Source organism: Notolabrus celidotus, chromosome 10 (genome assembly GCF_009762535.1).
Source record: "Notolabrus celidotus isolate fNotCel1 chromosome 10, fNotCel1.pri, whole genome shotgun sequence".
NCBI lineage: Eukaryota > Metazoa > Chordata > Actinopteri > Labriformes > Labridae > Notolabrus > Notolabrus celidotus.
The window spans coordinates 21,121,698-21,142,578 of record NC_048281.1 but is presented as its reverse complement, the minus strand read 5'-3'; the positions used below and the strand labels follow the sequence as shown (position 1 = coordinate 21,142,578).

The window sequence follows — 20,881 nt, the reverse complement described above, 5'->3', positions numbered from 1 at the left end:
ATTATTATTATTATTATTATTATTATTATGAGAAAAAAAGTCAGAATTCTGAGATTAAAGTCAGATTTTTTTCTAGGAATTTTTACTTTAATTTCAGAATTCTGACTTTAATCTGAGGATAATAATAATTAAAAAAAACCTTAATTTTCTTTTCATTTCTCTGGTGGCCCTAATTCTCTTCAGTAGTCTTTCAATAGAAACATACTGTAATTGTTTTCTGTTGTATTTGTTACGGACTGCCGCGAGTAGAGGTATCAACTAATGTTATAATACCCTGCCTTGACACAAAGAGTGACACAAAAACAAGAGTGAAAGGAGGGGACTGGTTCTTATTCGAGGGAGTAGGTTGGGTCAGCTCACCTGCTGCACGCCGCTCTACAGGGGGACACTGGACGGCGTGGGGGTGAGTGGCGACCCCAAGCTTCTTCGGTGAGTTCAAGTTTTCTTTTTGTTTGGTTGGGGTAAATTATAAAAGCTGTACTGGACCTCCAAAGTTCGTGGATCTCTGTGTTTGAGTCTTTTGTAGTTAAAACTGGCCGGCGTCCTCATCACATCCCAGCTGCGGCTAATCACACCAAATACCTTCATGACGCGCATCCATGCGCACACCTCAGGAGAATGGTGCGTTTTAAAGTGTCGGACAAACCAGTGACACGAATGAACCCAATCCCCATTTTCCACACAAAACCCAAAGTAAACAATAAAGAAAGTTAAGAAGAAGCACCCTTTACTCCTAACATATTCTACATAAGAATATTAACCTCAGCAATATTTGTATCATAGTTGTATTTCTGTCTCTATTACCATTGTGCCCTTCTATTTATTATGTCTCTTGAAAATGTTTGTTTTATGGAAGTGTGTATGTAAAGTTTCTCCATAACCTATTTATTTCAGATCTAACATACTATGTTGATTTGCTTCACTAAGTACCACCTGATGTATAGTCTGAAGTCAGAGATATGTGAAACTTTCTGACATTTTTGTCAACACATAGATCTCAGGGATGCTTTTTCCCTGTTGTAGGATCGATTTTTCATACCTTTGGATGTTTTCTGTTGTGGCTGCCTTGAAAAAGTGTCATAAAAAGAAGAACATCAGCCTGTCACGACTCTGACCTGGTTGGGATGACTGAGACCACTGAGGTGAAGAAACAGGCAGACACATCACAGCTTCTCTGGCAGATCAAAACTGTCATTTTGTTCACCTTACACCAGGTAGCAGTCATTTAAGATTGGACAGAAGAAATTGGATTTTCAAGTTAGCATTGTGAAGAAAATGACAGGCCATGCGTTAATGTGTTTTTGACGGATCGATATGAGGTGCCTTCATTCAGCTTAATTTGAAATATCCAGTAAATCTGCTGAAGACTGAGCTGCTTTGTCTGAAATATTGCACTCATACAGAGCGATTGTCCTACAGTTCCCAGACACTGAATGGTAAATCAGCTGAATTCATTTCTACAATAAAAGACAACTATGTTTCACGAGGAGCTACATGTGCAGTCTGTCATTTTTACTGTCATTTTTACTATTGTATTAGCATACAAATACATAAATTAAGAGAGGCAGTTTGGTCATATGTTTTACAAACTTTACAACTAATGGGTACATATCTGGAGATACATAAATAAAGCTGGGACACAGCAGTTTCTACTTTGATTCATGTTCAGTCGCCTGACTGAAGTGCTGTCAGGGGAAATAAATGCAGCAGGGTTATCAAGAGCTGACACACTGGAGGGTGTACGGTGAAAAGTTAAAGACAAAGTATGCAGAACCAAAGTAATCTAAGAAGCTTGTAAGTGCTTGAAGGTTATTAGGGCCGAGCACTGACACTCAGTGGCGGCTAAGGATTATCATTATTCTTTGTCACCCCAAGAGATCGCATTTTTGGAGCATTTAACATGCAGGAAAGCGTGCAAAAAGTTGCACTCATAAGGCCTAATGAAAAATTTGCGATTCTTTGGGTCTTGCAAAAAATCTCAAAAATGTGCTCACTAGCACCCCCTAGAATTTTCAAAAAACCCCTCCCCATAGGGTTTTTTTTTAGCTACGTGCACGATTTCGGACATGCTTATTCATAGCATCAGGACGCAAAAAAAAGCCTCTTACACCCATATCCGAAACTCAACAGGAAGAACGCCAACTAGCTTTGAATATGAAGAATGGCGCCCAAAAAAAGGGTGCATATTTAAGAGATCTTGCCCTATGCCTTTTCTCTGATCAAGTCCAGACCACGCACATTCTGTAGTAGATACAGAAGATTCAAAGTTGTTAGAGGCATACCATTCAGACTAAAACTGTGGGCATGGCAGACTGTCAAAGTTGGAGGTTTTCTTGGCAATCTGCCAAAAACTTGGACCATTAGCACCAGCTAAGGGATACAAGTGGTATATACTCTCAGATCTTGCTTTGACATCATGTGGTGGCTTATATCAGGCGGTGGTTTACATGTGGCATTGGCTCACATGAGGCGGTGGCTGCATGTGTGCAAGGGCCAGTTCATCGCCGCTTGTGGCTGCATGTGTGCAAGGGCCAGTTCATCGCCGCTTGTGGCTTTAATTAAAATTATAATAGTAATGCGCCTTCATCTAAACAGGCACATTTTTTCCACCCTTCACTTTCTATGTATTCAGAGAGCATTCAAACCAGGTATTGATTTCTATGTTTTATGTCATTTGGAAGTCTATCAGCGGGCTGGGGATGATGCAGTTTCTCTGCAAATTAGTTTCTAAAAAGTCTGCACCGCTTCTGCCACTTTCAGAAAGTAAATGCAGACATGCTCGCTGTGTAGGAACTGGACCAGGTTTCAAGTCTGCCATTTGTGTGGAAATAAATGGGACATAATAGCCGTCTGGGATGGTAAAATACATGAGAACATCTGAGGATATACAGCATGAATTGGAAAATGCTCAGTAGAAAGAAGATAATGAATTTATGTATGGGGGAAATAAAAGCTGACAAAACTGTACCTGAAGAAACTTTATTCTTTATAAAAGCCATACACCCTTTACAGTCACTTTACACTGACTAATGAAACAAAGAGGAGTATACATACACCTTTTAAAAAGTGTGGACATTGCTTTACCATTAAAACTCCACTCAAACAATGTTAAAATCTTTCAAACATTGTTTCTGCTCACACAAGACAGTGCTCAACATCAGAGGGAAGAATGATTTACAAGAATTGCATGAATGATGTATTATTTGTGTCATGCAAGAATTAAAAAAATTCAACTTGTTTTGGCAATGGGAATGAATATGGGAACAAAAGGCAGAGGCAGAGGAAGACAAAGACTAAACATTATGCCTCTGTCAATCACAAAGCCTCCTGACATGAACAAATAGCTGTACAGAACAGTCAGCTTGAGCTATGAGGAAGAGGAAACTTCTCCTGGATCACAGTGTCATTATAGTCGACTCTTCCATCATATTGTTTCTGTAGTGTCTGCATGTATGTGAGTGAGGCAACATGACAAATGACAGTAACTGCACAGCAGCTGAAAGAGAAAAAGGGACTGCAGGACCAGTGCCATCCTACAATCTCTGTGTAAATCCCATGTCCAGAATAAGATATAATCAACTTGCAACCAAAAATCCAAAATAAAACTCATCTGATTACTCAGTAGTACCAAATGATCGATGCAAAACTCTTTGAAAACTTTCTGTAGTCCTAATTTGTGTTTGATTAGGTTTTCTCGCACAAGCTGTACAGCATCGCAACTTCAGAGGTGCAAATTAAACGCCTCAGATCAATCCATCTCAGCATCTCATGCATTACTTTGAAGTCAATTGAAGGCCTTGCCTGAGCCTGAAGGCAGAAAAATCAGTTATATATTTCACATGCATATGTTTATCTGAGTTACATCGTCTCCAGTTCCAATGTTCATACACCTTAGTGTCTTAAAAACATGATAACCAAATTGTCTGATGCTTCCCTTGTTCTGCTTCAAATCAGTTGTGTAATGACACATGTTTTCCCTTTCACTTTTTTGCATGATTATGTTACATTACCCCACATCCAACACCGAAAAGATATTTCACTTACACAACAAAGTGAACATGATGTGAATCAGACTGGTTTTAAATGAATCAGCTGCACCAAAGATCGCAGGTAAGAAGCGTGAGAAGGAAAGTCTAAAGATTCATCTGGTGTCTGACAAGCCACAAGCTCTCTTAAATTAACATATTTAACTCATTAAAACTTTTTGGGAGAAACACCATCCATCCTCAGCCTTGTGAAAGCTAATTGATTATATGTCTAACTCGAGCTTTGATCAAACATCAGATAGAAAAAAACAGTTCTGAGGTCACATATTACTGTAGCCCTTATAGAGAGATAGATGAGGGTAAACAACAGTATAGGTGGTCCAAAACTTTAGGTTAAGCGTCTATTATGGGCCCACCTTCAAGCACCAAATAAATATTACTTTTGTATAAATGGATCAGATGTTCTGCTTTTGTGATATGCAAGTCCACCTGCAGAAGAAGTATGAATATGAATGTTAATATACATCTGTCTACCTGCATGCCTTCAAAAGTTTTAATGCGTTTGTGTCGCTGTGCACCCCTTTGTTACTCCTGTAGCATTTGAGCGATGACATTGTGTCTCAAAGAGTCTGTATCAATCAATATTAATGTTGCACAGGTTTTACAATGTGAACATTAATATAAAGAAGACATTTATTCCACTCCCAGAGCACGGAGCTGTCTCTCGATCTCCTCGTCTGAGATGGTGGCTTTGGACGAGGCAGCGGTGGGGATGCTCTTTCCTGCAGCTGGAGCTTTCCCCATCTGGAAACACACAGGGGTAGAATAAAAACCCATTAGCAGGCAAACTCAATCCAAACTTAACACACAAAAAACACACTCTCACATACACACATAATAACAAAGTCTGGTACTTAGGGTAAGACTAGCTGCCATGTACAGCTGCCTACTGTCACTCCAAAGCCAAAAGTTAGAAATCTATTCAAATTTTAAACCTATTACTGTCAATTAAGCTGGAAGACTATCAATTCTTATGGCAGACTTGCTTTGTTTCTATACTTTCAAATAACTATAGCAGCTTTAATGTAAGCAGGTGTCAGCGGGACAGGTTGTATATTTATACGATTAAAGAATCAATCATGTGTCAGAAAAAAGACGATAAAGTCAGAACAAATCTTTTGTTTAGCACCCCTTCTGAAAGAATTGCTTTCCAGAGCTCTTTGTTTATAGCTGGATGCTTTCGGTGCTGCAACAGAGTCAAGGGTATTAACTGGGAAGAGTTACAACAATCTGGCCCACAAAGAACAAAGGGTGTTATTAAACAGAGCTGATCTCAAATCAAACAGTAATAAAACCGACGTTTTACTCACAGAAAAACTAGTTTCTATATTTTGTATTTCCAGACTTAAAACCACCCCACACTCAAGGTCACCTTACAACATTAGACAGAGTTTTAATAACAAACAGTAAATAAAATACAATTTAAAAAGTTTTAAGAGGATGGACAGTGGAGTTGTGGTCAGATGGAGTAAGCCAGTTTAAACAGATGAGTTTTGATTTGATTTGATTTGATTTGATTTGATTCGAACATGTATGCTTTTTTTGTTGTTGTTTTTTCTATTTTTGCTTTTACAAGCAGAAAAAAAGAAATAGTTATACAAAAGAAACAAAATCAATATTAGCAAGCACTGAAACATTTTACTTTACATGAGCGAAAAGGAGTAGGAAGAAGTTAAAACTTATCTAATCCTACCCCTTTATTCACTATTATCTGGCATTATACAAGTTCACTCCCACAAGTCAAATCTTCATATTTACACCGACAATCAAAAGTAAACCCCTCATGATTCTCAACACTTGTCTTCCTCCTTGTACCTCATGAAAATCATTTATTTATACCTCATCTTGAACTGGATTATGTTCTGACATTGCTGTAGCTCCATGTTGAGACTGTTACACAGTTTCCCACCACAGATTGAAATACAAAAAGTAAAGAATACCTTGTAGTCTGAACACTCACCATCTTTAATCTTAACTTCCCTCTTAAGTTATAGCCCCCCTCTCTTTCAAGAACAATCTTTGGCTATTTCCTGGAAGGAGATTTTTCCCTGCCTTATACACAGTTTGTGCAGTTTTAAAATCTACAAGGTCAAATAATTTTGATATTTTTGATTTGAGGAACAATGAATTTGTGTGTTCACGGAAATCCACATTGTGAACTACTCTGATGGCTCTTTTCTGTAGTACTGACAGTGGCTGCAGTGAGCTTTTATAAGTGTTTCCCCAAACCTCATACAGTAACTGAAGTATGGTGAAATAAGTGAACAGTGGAGAATGTGCAGTGATTTATGATCCAGAATGTTCTTTAGAGTTTGGATTTAAAATATGGGAGTGTGTCAGTACTACGGAGGTCAGGTGGGAGAGAGTTCCAGAGCTGGGGAGCAGAGCAGCTGAAGTCTCTGCTCCCTATGGAGGTGTTTATCCATTAGATATGACAATAACACATATGGCTGTTTATCTGCTAATTTAACATATTCCAAAACTACCACACTTTATGACCCTTGTAATTTCCTTTTGGCTTAGGGGTTAATTCATAAAAAAGCGTACGTTTTTTTTTGCTTTCCAAGAAAGTGTGCGACTTCTCTGCTCAGTCTTTTATTGTTAATGAGCAGGACATTATCACATCTCCCTGCAGTCAAAACTGGATTCCAAGCTTTTTTTTATGAAACGTGTCTGTCTGTTCTCTCCAGCAGTGGGTTTGTGTATGAGGCTATTTGTGGGGGTTGTGAATTATGTTATGAGAGGTTATAACTCATAAAGCCCCCCAGGGGGAGCCACACACACACACACACCCAGCAGATGGACCACTGCCGTACACACACAGATGAGAAGAGCTGAAGGCTAGCCCCACCGTGTGGCAGCTGGAACACATTAAACAGTGGTGTAAAAACTATGTGGATGCAGTCCAATAAGACCACTACTCATGTGAACATGAAGAACACTGGATGATTTCACTTGTATGATACTGAAAAATAAATGGATTATATCTCTGCTGTCACCTTCATTTTCATTTTGACAGCAAGTGAATGTAATGTGTTTTGCTCAAGTGTTTTCCAGCAGTAGGTACAGTGAAGTTAAATCATCTTGGACATTCACGGGCCATTTCTTGTTCCTCTCTCTTAATCACGAATGTCTTACCTTTCCTGAGATCTCAATGCCAATCTCATCCAGAACCTGGCTGACAATGTCCTGAGATTCTTCTTCATCCCCAGACTCATCGAAGATATCATCCAGCGTGTCGTTGACTGGACAGAGAGCGAGGCGAGGAGAGAAGAGATAAAGACAGGTCAATGCAGCTCCAGTCAGACACATTGATTTTTCAATCACGGCTTGGACCGCAGAGTAAGAAAGCTGAAAATGTTGCATTTAGAAAAGGAAATGTGTGAATGATAAAAGCAAACTCAAGACCTACCTTTTTAGTCTCACTTTTAACTGAGTTTTATTTTTATTCTTAACAGTTTTTTTTTTTTTTTTTATTTATTTAGTCTATTTCAAATGTTAGTCACTTTTATTCTACTTCATTTATTTATGTACTTATTTATTTATTTTAAGTATAGCATCTTATGTTTTTTTTTTTTATTTACAATTTTGTTGCTTTTTTCATCTTTTTGCAACATTCATACATTTACAGATATTCATAAATGCACATAACAGAAAACAATTGTGTATCTGCTTCAGTCAGCAAACAGAAAAAATATAATAATAATAATAATAATAATAATAATAATAATAATAATAATAATAATAGAAAAATGAAATTGCAACAAAATGGTGATAATGAAAATAAACAAAAGCACAAATAGATTGAACAATAAAAAAAACAAACAGGATCATAAAATTTTAAAGTTGTTCATATAAAGGCCATCCTGCCTAGTTCAAGGAACCACTCTCCATATGAGGGGGGATTCTGTTTTTCTCCCTCCTCTTAATAGAGTCTGTCTGCCCACCTTGGCTGTTTGAATCAGTTCTGCATTTTTGCAGCCTCTCACTATAGATGGGTCACCAAATACATACAGTCTATATAGGACAGAATTCAAAACTGTCTGTTGTAAACTCTTTTAAGCAGTTGTGAATTGTTCTTTTAATGGTTTAATATTTTAGTGTTATATTTATTTATTATCTATTTCAAATGTTAGTCACTTTTATTCTACTTTATTTATCTGAGTACTTTATGTATTTATTTTAAGTATAGCATCTTATGTTCTTTTAATGGTTTAATATTTTAGTGTTTTATTATCTTAGAAATGTATTTTATTTTGGTGATTTTAATTTCCTGTGTTGAGTTTTAACATCTTATTTTACCTCCAGTGTTTCCACATTAAGATATAATGAGAGCGTTTCCTCAGTTCGTTCAGCAACTTCTTTTATATTTTTTATTTATGTATTATTATTTTTATTGTTTTGATTATTATTGTTGCATATATTGTGTTCTTAGGATTGTGGGGTGGGTTTGGGGTAGGGCCTGGGGGTGGTATCTTTTTCTTAATTTATTCTATTTTAAGTTGTTTTTATGTACAGCACTTTGTGTTCCAATGTCATTGTATGAAAAGCGCTTTATAAATAAAGTCTGATGATTGATTGATTAGATTCTTCTGTGTTAGTATTTGGATATCAAAGTAAAAAGCTATTCTCTGTGTCATGACCATACTTTCATATTTATTTTGCTCTTATCCAACAGGAGGTTACAACACTCCTGACAACATGCACATCCATCCTGACAATTCGGTTTTGTCAAGCCTGTGCATACCAGAGCTTTTTGTGTGTGCTGTCCTGTGCAAGTGTTTTTATAGTGCTTACTCATTTCCTCTGTCATGCCCATCTTCATGTTCTCCTTCTGGAAGTCCTGCATGGACTTCAGGGTTTTCTGTGGGTCCATCTTTTTATTCACTGCTGCCATTGTCTGTAAACATTACAAAACGGGTCATTCAATTCATCTTGTGGTTATTTGGGGGCATGAAGGAATACACTTAACCATTTCTAGAAGGTAAGTTCTTATTCTAACATTTTGCAGCTTATTTTAGTGTTCACTCACACTTTATTCTGCTCACTTTTCTTCTGTTCTCTCTCTTTTCCCCCACACACACTCCTACATCTCCAGTATAACTGTACAAACACCGACTTGCCTGCTTTACCACATTCTGTCTCTTGTGTAAGTGTCTTATCTGCTTATTCTGCATTTGGGTGTTTTTGGAGCAGTGTGGAGAGAGGATAAAAAAAAGGACTGAAAGCTGAAATAGTGCAGAAAAACATCGGCCCCAACAAGGTGTACCGACAAGTTTTTAGCTCTCTCTCTATTTCTCTGTGTCTCATTTTTGTGTATATTAGTTGATCCTTTTTCCATAACAAAGATATGTTAGAATAAAAAAGAGGGATAATGTTGACTAGCTAATTCATCATTGATTGTGTCGACCAAGCAAATTGAAAATGATGCATCTCGTGAAAGATCAGCCCAAATGTGGCCTACTTTCAAGCCTGAGCCTTGCGCAGGAAACGAGACATCACCCTGTCTTCAACCGTCTCCTTTTTACTATCAGTGACATCTTATTAAACCAGAACCTGCAATAACTTGAAAGGAGAGTGCCGCACTCTTTATTGAATAATTGAATGGGCTGCAACTTTTTCCACAGGAGAATCAGTGTCAGCGTGCATATATCTGTCTGAATAAACTTTCCATGTCTGACATAAAACAATTAACACACTCTCTGTCTCTGAAAGTGCCACACACCCACCTCATCGCACTCCATTAATTTAAAGCCTAATTATATTTGACCTGTCTATGTTTACCAAGTGTGACTCTGTCCAGTACAACGCTCCCGGGTAATTACTGCCTCTCACACTTCATTAGCGGAGACGATACCGCATTACATGGCTTTAAACATGAGATCCTACATTAATGCTTTAATTACAACACTTAAATATTGATAAGAGTAAACACTGGGACCGGCTCATATGCAAAATAGAAGCACAATATGTCTCACAGTTTAAAGCTGCTATGAGGAACTTTGGTCCTCTACATGCCAAGGTTGTATTTGCTGATGAGAATTTAAAGAAGGGCTGTTTCTCTAGTGTGCCGTCAGTCGTCTGGTCTGACACCTATCCCCCTCACAGCAGTGTCAAGGCCAAATTCCACCAAATAATTTTCAGAATAAAACACTGTGTAATCGTTAGGTCGTTTTTAACTTAACTATGACAACAAAATGTCATTTAAAGCGGAGGCAGGCCTGGAGTCAACAAGTCAGAGGTTTTCAGAGGCTGATAAAGACAACATGGATGAGGAGAGGAGGAGGAGAATCCTTGATTCAGTGATTGCTGTGGGAAAACCCCGGTCACATGACTCCAGCTGTCCAGCAGTCCTGCTCCGTGCTGCGTTCTGAAAACGCAACCAGTGGGTGTTGACGGACAAGTGTGCACGGAGCCGGACCGCAGCGGATCGGATGTGCTGCGTTCTGAAAACGCAACCAGTGGGTGTTGACGGACAAGTGTGCACGGAGCCGGACCGCAGCGGATCGGATGGAAGTCCCGTTTAAGGCATTTAAAGTAAATGTACAGAAATAGTTGGTCTTGTTTGCTTTTTTAGGTCATAAAACGTCACCAGTATTGGTTTTAATATTATTCTACTCCTCACAGGGGGCTTTAATTTAGTTGATAAAAAAGTCTTCATGAATGAAATATTTTAGTTTCTGTCTTATCAGGTGGATCCAGAATCTTACCTTAGCTGAGGTGGCCATTGCACCAGCCATCTTCATTTGGGAGTTCATGACCTTTGTCTGTGTGGACATGGATGTGACTTTGGAGCTGACAGAGTATGTGCGACCCATCTGCCTCCTCAGCTGGACCAACTGCTTGGCGAGGATCTTGCACGCCTCTTTGTTACCGCTCTTGGCCATTTTCTTGATTTCTGCCATCTGAAGGGGGAGGAAAACAATTACAGAGATCAAGGTTGACAATGATCAGAGTTTTGTTGATGGGCTGTGTCTCAATAAATAATCACTAATGGCGTCTTATACTTAAGTGTTTGTCCAAGTCAGTGCTCAAAAGTACTGTATCTGAAGAGTGACACACGAACATAAGCAATATTTGAGCTAATGGGCTGATATCAAGCGGCACCCTCCGGCCACGAGAATTGAAGCCACTGCGTAAGTGTTAAAAACTGCAGTTTCTCGAGTGCCCGCTTGAGGCTGGCTCTGGAAGTACCAGAAACCACATACACACCAATTCAAATTTTTTATACAGTCTATGGCTGACATGCATACAAAATGCAAAAAAACAAGGACTAATGGCTGCTTTCCAAAAAATAATTATTTTTTATGTTTTTTTTTACTTCATACTTAAAATAAGTGCCACCACTTTTAAATGTCTTTCAGCAGTACAACTTGTTTAGCCGTGTCAAAAAGCACATTAAGGTTCTGAGAAATGAGGCTATCATTTGTAGGGTTGCAAAATTCTGGGAATTTTCAAAGTTGGAAACTTTCCATGGGAATTAACGGAAATTTATGGGAATTAATGAGAATAAACAGGAATAAACCAGGAAATACTAAATTGAAGGTTGGCTCTTAATAGGGAACTTAAATATAGTTGAGGAAAATATATTTTAGCATAATCCTGATTAAAACAACCAGATTTCATTCAAGTACAGTCGAATGTCTATGCTATTCCTTAATCACATGCACATAGCACACTGCTTACTGCAGGGCTATTGAGACCACGCCCCCTACATGCACTTTTTATTTAACATTTTGAATGGGACTTTTTTGGGATTGCATTTTTGTTACTTTTTGAATGGGTTGGGTCGGGGGGGGGTGAGTAATATTTAACTCAACATTCATGTTTTTGTTCTTCAAAGAAATAATTGATTGTTCAATAAAATATTAAACACTTGATAAAGTTCTACTTACAAATAAATCTGTTTAAATTGTATTATTTTGGATGGATGTCTGTTTATAACAAAACAAATATTTATGCTTGGATATGATACCTTTATATGATTACCCTCAATTCACAGTTAAATACCATAATTCCCATGGATAATTTCCAATTTGGAATATTTCCAAAATTCCCCTGCTTAACTTCCCATGGAAATTCACCAGAAATTTTCCACCCCTTTGCAACCCTAATCACTTGTCATTTGGAAACCAGCCTGTTTTTAACAAACTTTCAGAAATCTTGAGTTGTATTTTTGACTCTGGAAATCCAGACTGCTTTTGTTGACCACATTTTGAACTCATTACTATATAAATAACTTATTCTGCTGCTACTGGTCAGCAGCAAAGTGCTGCAATTATTCTCTTTAAATGAGCCATTATAGATGCATGGACATAATGCATACTGGTGTTGGTATATATATATATATATATATATATATATATATATATATATATATATATACATTGCGATGATAAATAAACAGATATGTGTCCAGAAGCCTCCCTTGAGACCAGTGTGTTTGCAAATATAGACCTAGTGAGAACATCATCTGGATCATGCTGTACACATTAGCAAGAAAACACACACTTATAGCTTTGGTAAACATCAGAAAACACCCAGATGCCCACAGGAATCAGTGTGTGTGTGTGTGTGTGTGTGTGTGTGTGTGTGTGTGTGTGTGTGTGTGTGTGTGTGTGTGTGTGTGTGTGTGTGTGTGTGTGTGTGTGTGTGTGTGTAAGGGCACGAGTGTGTGTGTGAGGGCATGAGTGTGTGTGTGAGGGCTAGAGTGTGTGTGAGCATCCCATGAGACACCAGTGAAGCTGCAGGTTACAGTGATCTAGCCAGGCCTCTCAGCACTGCTTCTTACGACAGCTCCAGCAGGTCTGTTTCTCATTGCTGTGTGTGCGCTAAAAAGCATCTTCAGAAGAACAATCCATTATTAATGAAGGAAGCGACAGACATTCCCCACTCAGCTCAGTGTGTTTCTCTTTTCCACACACATGAGCAGAACAGGTGCAGCGAGTTCACTCGTTTTTTTCTTGCTTAAGTGACTGGAGAACAAAAATTCAAATCAATCCCATGAGAGAGAGAGAGAGAGAGAGAGAGAGAGAGAGAAAAGGCACACAGAGACAATAATAATGTCAACTGAGCTGCCATCTGAAAAACTATCAGTGCTTTAATGGGAGAAATATGGGAATGAGAGCAGTGAGCTGCTGCTGCTGTTGAAGATGATCTGAAGCTTATGATGTCTTATTTACTGTCCTGTAAGAAAAGGAGGTCTGGTTTTGGGGGGCTGCGACTGGTCTGAATTGGTTATCTTTGAGCATAAACACGGGCCCACAGATTTCTCTGAACAACAGATGGAAAATGTGTTGTAACTGCAGGTTTAATACAGATTTTGCTACTTGAACACATGTTTGTTTTAATTTACATTCATTTTTCTGGAGGCCAAATTGAATTCTATGCAGCAAGTGCACATGAATTCTAGCACCCATTTGGGGGGGGGGGCAGAAAGTCATGATGGTGCTAAACCACCAATATAGGTCATTTCCTTTTTTGTGAAACTATCTTTTATTCAGAAGAACGTAGAACAAAGCTTTAGAGGAAAAAAAAAACAGTAGACTAATTAGCGGAAGGCATTAATGAGGAGTAAAAATCTGGTTCCCCGGGGAGGTAATTATGTCCTGTATGATATTTACTTAATACAACAGAGTGGAGAGGACACAGACATCTTCTTTCATCTTTCAGAGAGAGGAAATATTGTGCCTGTCTGTGAGTGTAGTCGTAATGTGCAAGCTCTGTGAGTGTGTGTGTGTGTGTGTGTGTGTGTGTGTGTGTGTGTGTGTGTGTGTGTGTGTGTGTGTGAGAGAGAGAGAGAGAGAGAGAGAGAGAGAGAGAGAGAGAGATGGAGAGAGAGTGTAGCCTCAAACGCCTGGAGCAAAGCCACCACACCAGATCTCTCTTGTCTTTTTCTTTTAGCCCCATTAGCACATCAGGCTAAATTCCAGATAGTATGAAGAGGATGTTATCTGCATCCCGAGCCAATTGAGAGTGTGAGTGTTTCGGAGGAGAGAGACGGAGGGGGGGTTCCTTATAAAGCATTGATGCAATATGCAGAAATCAATGGTTAATGGCTAGTGTTGTTCAGAAGACGTGTGCGTGTGTGTGTGTGTGGTCCTACCATTTGTTTCTCTTGTCTCTCCAGCGCTGTTCTGTCTTTGATGATCTGTCTCTGAGTGCCACGCAGCTCCTTCGACTGTTCCTTGATGATGTCTTTGGAAGAGACAAGAAGGAAGGAAGATTAGTATGTGCTCTCTAAAAAGCAACAACAACTGAGCATCCATCACAAACAGGTACCTTTTGTCACATACTACAATGCATATGGCTGAACAAGACTCATGTTAAAACTGTTGGGAGTCAATATTCCAGCCCATCAAAATAAAATAAATCTTTGTGGTGCTTCTGATTAAAGAATTTCAATCTTAAAACCGGGCCCTCATGATTAGACTACGTACTCAGATGATTACACCGTGTTCCAAATTATTATGCAAGTTGCATTTTTGTGAATATTTAAAAAACTATGTTAACAGTCGTTTTCAAATTTGTTAGGAAGTCAGATAGTGAATATATTTCTTCAACTGTGTGGTTAAAATTATGCTTTTTTTATGGTGTATAGTCAGAAAAGAATGAACATTCGAGATAGTTTATTCCTCTGATTGGTTTAACCCTCCTGTTATGTTGCGGGTCAATTTGACCCATTTTAAAGTTCAAAAATCTAAAAAAAAAATTTAAATGTATTTTTTTAGTATGAAACTTCTTTTGCTTGGCTTAATTAGCGCAATCAACATAAAGAATAATTTATCAACATCACCTCATTAAAGAAAAAATAAATAAAATAGAAAATAAAATTAACAAAAAAGTATAAGTCATGTAAAACTATTGTAAATATATGTAGGGCTTTCCAATGTATATTAAATAAAGTTTTAGAATTAATTTTAATGAAAAACGAGTGAGTTATCCTCATTGAACCATGATCTGTGAGAATTAAAGAACACCATTGCACTAAATATAGATTTAGATGGTTAATCATTTATTTAATAATGAGATTTAAAAAACATTTTATTTGGATTTTTTGGGTTCTGACACTTTTGAATCATTATATACATAAGCTTAAGGCTTAACATAATCTCCAGGTAAAGATGATTCACTGTTTGAATTAAAGTCACTATGCAGATAGGAATGGCAGCGTCTGGGTCAGCTGCTAGCCTCTGGAGGAAATGTTAAGCATCTACTCTCTGGCTTAATAACGGGCATGTGTTAGTGCGCGCCCATAGAAATACCAGAGTAATAGGCAGCGCGTTCCGATTGAATACTGACACTGCCAACTGTGGAAGTGTTTCCACAGCTCACACCAACTCTGAGTCAGATCTAAACCGCCCACACAAACACCGAGTGGCATCATGTGAGAGGTAATGTATGGCCTGAGGTTTCACAGTCATCCCTGACTTCTAAGTGAGGGAGAACCCGAGCAGTCAGAGTGACACACAAGGAAATACACAGGCACGTGCCTTCAGAATCTCCATGGAGGAGAAACATACAACTGGAGCTTTGGTGTTGGAAATCAACAAACTGATGTTACATTCATTCTAAAGTGCTTTAGGTGTTGTAATACACAGTAAAATATACAAACATAATATTTAAATCGTACAAAAAAGCATGAAAAACTGTTAAAATTTAGAAAAAATGACAAAATTAATTAATTAAAACATTGGAAACTTTAAAAAATATTTTAAAGAAGGAAGAAGTGTGAAAAAAAGTAATAGATTCAGCATTCCTCAATAATGGGTAATATCACTTTAAAAAAAAAGTGACCCATTGTATTAAAAAGCTTGATTCATCTCAAAAGTTCAATAATGAACTCGGTCAGGGACGCCACCGCATTGGACCACTTGTTCGAATGACGCAGAAGGTATACGTATAAGGTGACGTGCAGCAAACGTCTCAAAGTGGGTGGGATATCGTCCTACAAATATAAGAGATGAACCCCCCCTCTCACTTGTCCATCCGCTAAATAACCAAAAACCATTTCAACTTATCTAACCCAGGCAATGGAGTACAAAAAATAAAAAAATAAATCTGTGCCAAGCAACCAAGAGACAAGGAATCATCTGGAGGAAGAGGATGAGATGGAGACTCTGGAATGTCCCAGCCAAGAGGACCCGACATGGGCTTGGCACTGAGCGGAGGTAACACAGTAAGTACAGTATGCAGATGAGCGTGTGGGTGAAACTGGAATGACAATGATGGGAGGGGATCTACCTCCAACAACTCAGCCTATTTTTAAACCTGAAGATACTTCTTTATGTTTTAAGAGACTCTCACAAAAAAAACCTTTAGACTCCAGAAAAGACTAAGTTTAATCTGCCCTCCCCTCTGGAAGTCTAGCACATATGAGTCAAAATAATCAGTCTCTGTAATAGAATAATTAATGTATTATATTTGATTAAATAGAGGCTGGTTTTACAGTTTGACCTTGTGCTGCTGATTGGCTTGCCTGGAGAAAAAATCTGAAATGGAAAGATTGAAGGACTAATCAAAAGAATATGACACCTCTATAATCTAAATAATAAAATAACATTTCTTACTTTTGGACAGCCACTCAAAATGCAATATTTCAACAAGTTGACGTTACAGGATGCCTTCACAGCTCATGATTTTTAATTAATTTATCAATGAAGTGACTTCATAGTCTTTGTGACTGTCAAAGACAAATAAACAGTGAGGTTACTTTAATGTCTACCTACAAATAAGACTTACATATTAAGGGTCTGAACCAGGGTGACCCTTTAATGACTTTAAATGTTAACAAGAAAAGAAAAAACATAACTTTTGATTTGTAGACCATATGATATGTTTATGAAAGGAGCTGATGGAGATATTGAGACTTTTAAAAGTAAACCAAAAACATATTTATTCAGTCTGGCTTTTATGTGGGGTTTAACAACTTTATCACTTACCTTTTATTGTAATATTGATTTAAATGTTGCTTTATTAAATAAGTAATTTTAACTATTATCTTATTATATTTCTATCTATTCAATAATTCATTATCTACTCAGTTTTATTGATATCTGTAGCCTTAGTTTTATTTTCAACTCTTATCCTTACCCTTTTTAAAATCTTTCTTTTTTTTAATATTTATATTCTCAATTTTGATGCTTTAACTTATTTTAATTACACAAATTGTATTGTTGTGCATTAGTCTCTATTTTATTTTATTTTATTATTTAAATTATTATTATTATTATTTTACCCTAATAGGTCTTGCCATTGTTTTATTTCTGCTTCTTTCTTGTTTTTCGATCGCTATAAAGCACTTTGGGTTGCATTTGATTTGTATGAAAGGTGTTATATCGAAATAAAGCTTGATTAATTGATTGATTAATAACAATTTGTGTTTTTTTTTTTCCGGTTTCTGCCCAGTCATTATATAACTCAACCTTAGCTTTAATGTAGCAACACCTCCACCTTCCCACCTTCTTATTTGAAGGCAGCGGCTGATTGGAGTTTCATCGTTAGCTGGGAAATCACCTACACGATACCTGGGACCTATCACAACATATATTGTTGCTCGGAGTTATTCACATTTTAGTCTAGCTATTCGTGCTACAGAATTAGCCCAATAACCTTAACTAAAAATGGTGTAACAGCAGACTTGGTGACTCAACTAGAGGCGGAACAGGTTAAGCAAGTTAGAAGGGAAGAGCTAATTTAAGATGAGAACAACACAGCAGTCTGTACACCCAGGCTAAAAACAAGTTAGCTAGCCTTTTACACAGAGCAAACTTACCATCGACAGTCTTCTTCTTAAAAAGGGAAGCCATGTTGCTGCTTTGTTTTGTATCAACTTATTTACAAATCCAAATCCTGTCCTGATAAAATGACTTGGTTCCTATCTCTTTACACCGTCACACCGGGGCGGCAGGTCAGTTTTAGCAGCTTCTGTTTCCTGGTTGACTTTCTGTTGTCGGAGTTCCTGCCTCAGCTGACTGCCCTAACGGCTCCACATGACGTCACGTCGGCACTAGTATGCTGCGTTTACTTGCACCGTGTAAAATTATAAATCGTGTTCAGTCAATGTGTGAAGCAGTCGAAAAACTAAAAAATAATTTAAAAAAAACAAGTTAGTTTTGTTTTGTTTTGATTAAAATGTAAGCCTCCAAAAAATGATGTCGACAGAAAAAAAAAAAATCATCTGACACATATAGGTTTCGTTCCAAAGAGTAGTTATGGGCAGGGTTGACAAAGAAAAAGCCATGCAGCTGTTTTATTTTTTCTTTGGCCACTTACTGCAATGACAAAATAAGTGATTCGTGTAAGGTAAGACATCTATTACAAACTGTGGAATGTGAACTACCCTTTTGATTAATTAATGTCATACGGAAATGGATGTACAACGTTCCATGTAGTACTCGAAGGCAGCACGAGGGACAGAGAAACTGATAATTTGCTCGTTCGCAACAAAGAAATTTCTTATTAATGCTTTGTGATAAGCCTAAGCAAGAAAACAACATCATAGTGACATGCTTGTCTTTTGTTTAAAGTTAGATCAGATTTCATTTTTTACATGTACAACATATTTAATTTAAGTGATGAACTAATTAGGGCTATCTCATCTCAGTAATTAGAGTCTGGTTATGCATTAAGCATATGTAAGTGGTGTATTTATCTGAATATATATCTGAATTTAACTGTGATATTCATTTCATACAAATGTGTATCTCTTGTAAGACAACTATCTATGGTGGGAGTTACTGTCTATAACATATCCCCTGCAGCTTCTCATAGCATCATAAATTCTGTTATTCTCGATTTCCTTCCTCATCTCTTTATCCCAAGGGGAGAGGACTATCACACACACTCCAGAGTGTGTATTCATATATTCCAATTGTCTTTTTTCATATGGTTGATGAGAGCAACTTTATGTGTGGCGCTGGGACTCTTGAACCATAACCAACTCAATTTGGTACAAGTGTGTGTCTGAATTGGCGATGGGAGGTAGCACTGAAGATTCAAGGCGGGGGGGGTCCCATCCGAGAAATAGTGGGAGATGCCAAGTTATTGAGCAGAGGAGAGAGAGGGGTGACTTTGAGGAGGAGGAGAGGAGGATGGGTAGCCCTAAGCTCTTTTTTCCTCTATCTCCCAGGATGTGTGTGCTGCCTGTGTGCATCAGCATGTCGTCCTGAGGCGTTGTTCTTGTTAAGGTTATTAGGGAAGATGTTTGGCACTAATCAGTGAAGGACCACAGGGACCCCCACTAAACGGTCTCATCATCAGAGTGCCCCAGTGGTGATAAATCTAGCCCCAAGCACCCATGGGGGCCTGCAGGTACTATGCTTGTTCCTCACTTTTCATGCTGCCACTCAGTAGGAGCACCTAATTCAATATCTGGGTCTTATTTTCCTTGTGATGAATTAAGTGTGGTTCACTTATATAGTTATGATAACATTAGAACACAATTTTTTCTTATTTTTTGATAACAATAGCATCAACTTTCAAGGAGATATGAATTTTAATTCTAACATTTTAAAGGTGTTTACAGCATAATAAGGAAAAACACAAAATAAGGAAACATGAAATGCATTTCATACATATAAGGATAGACTAATGTGTATTTGTCTGCAAGAGCAAACAATGAAAGTTAAAAATAGAATTTAATACAAATTTAGAAGTATAACTGAAAATATATCTGCTCTTTTTTATTTTCACCTGATATGTCAGCATAACTTTCTCCCATATCTTCACTTTCCACAGCCATCTCCTCCATTCTCCTCCTCCCTCCCCTTCTCCTCCTCCTCCATCTCTCTGTGATCCCGCCCCGGGGCAAGCAGACATGTAATGTTAAGGCACTAACTCCAGAGTGTATGGACACACACACACACACACACACAGCAGAGAGAGACCATCATGTGTGAAATGAGATCTCTGCACAATCAGTGGGAGTCGCAGCTATAAAGCACATCAAGCTTTTCAGCTTTAAGGTATCATCAAACAAATCGCACAAATCCCTTTTATCTGATGACTATGGGCTTATTCTTGTGACAACTGTTATTTTTTTGTCATCCTCCTCCTTTCTTACAGATAAACCCTTTCATGGATATCCGATGGGGAAACCAAGTGTTTGGTCTGCCAGTGAAGGGGTCCTCTTTTCGACTGAACAAACAAGAGCTGATCGACACCTTGATTCAGTTTGCTCATTTTCATACCATACAACAGATAAAATCCTAATCTGTGTTTCAAACCAGAAGTTTACAATAGCAAAAAACATATTTTTATTCTGTTTAGTTAACTCCCAAAAAAGGGCAAATTACCTTCAATTCATTGCATCACATCACTGCAATGTGGCATGATGATGTCTCATTCATATAGTCATATAATATCTCTCATATATGTCAGCGAAACCGCTGAATCCATTTCTTTTCTATCATCTACAGTAGAATTTCATCAAAGCTCCCTCAGGTATTCTCAAGATGTACTGTAAATCTTCTACCCCTTATTTATTGAGCATAAATCCTGAATCATAATAGGATGTAAGATATGGTTATGTGCTTCAATCCTCCCGTTGCTGCTGACATGTAAGTAGGCTGAAATATGTTTGTATGTAAACTCAGAGAGATACAGTTGTGATGGGAGGAACGGGATTTGAAAAATACTTCTTCTCTCTGATGGATGGATACTTCAACACTACCCAGATGGAGAGAGAGAGATGGAAGGAAGCAGGGAGTGCTCAAGGGGCACCAGAAGGATGAAAGAAAAGAAGAGTAGGAATTAACAGAAAGCCTGGACTTCTAGGCTTGGACAGAAACAAGGTGTTTATTTTTCTGTTATTAAAGGGACAGTTGAACATTTAA

At 37.8% G+C, this 20,881-nt stretch overlaps 2 protein-coding genes and 2 long non-coding RNA genes across 17 annotated transcripts in view; 2 read left to right on the top strand and 2 right to left on the bottom strand.

Moving 5' to 3' along the window:
* htr1fa (5-hydroxytryptamine (serotonin) receptor 1Fa) overlaps positions 1-614 on the bottom strand; it is a 139,896-nt gene extending 139,282 nt beyond the window's left edge. For 5 of the 10 annotated variants that reach the window (XM_034694323.1, XM_034694321.1, XM_034694325.1 and 2 more), the window contains exon 1: positions 361-613. The gene's annotated coding sequence lies outside the window, so the exon portion shown is untranslated. Of the gene's footprint in view, positions 1-360 lie in introns of all 10 variants that reach the window. The other 5 variants (XR_004632761.1, XR_004632762.1, XR_004632760.1 and 2 more) reach the window with 4 other exon arrangements.
* On the top strand, positions 175-1,489 carry LOC117820518. 4 transcript variants are annotated; one of them, XR_004632765.1, is made up of 3 exons: positions 175-429; positions 527-621; positions 1,024-1,489. It is a non-coding gene; the product is annotated as an uncharacterized LOC117820518 (long non-coding RNA). The 4 variants fall into 4 exon arrangements; XR_004632766.1 differs by having other exon boundaries at positions 517-621; XR_004632763.1 differs by lacking the exon at positions 527-621.
* A 1,474-nt stretch (positions 1,490-2,963) lies between these two features.
* On the bottom strand, positions 2,964-18,049 carry chmp2ba (charged multivesicular body protein 2Ba). The gene is made up of 6 exons (XM_034693870.1): positions 17,821-18,049; positions 14,152-14,243; positions 10,757-10,951; positions 8,844-8,946; positions 7,185-7,291; positions 2,964-4,790 (listed from the first exon to the last, which is right to left on the bottom strand). Exons 1-6 carry the CDS (start codon positions 17,852-17,854, stop codon positions 4,680-4,682), a joined length of 642 nt encoding a protein of 213 aa, XP_034549761.1. The 5' UTR covers positions 17,855-18,049; the 3' UTR covers positions 2,964-4,679.
* Positions 18,050-18,199: 150 nt separating this feature from the next.
* On the top strand, positions 18,200-20,881 carry LOC117820183. 2 transcript variants are annotated; one of them, XR_004632715.1, is made up of 4 exons: positions 18,200-18,350; positions 19,177-19,358; positions 19,785-20,011; positions 20,112-20,881. It is a non-coding gene; the product is annotated as an uncharacterized LOC117820183 (long non-coding RNA). The 2 variants fall into 2 exon arrangements; XR_004632716.1 differs by lacking the exon at positions 18,200-18,350 and adding an exon at positions 18,458-18,682.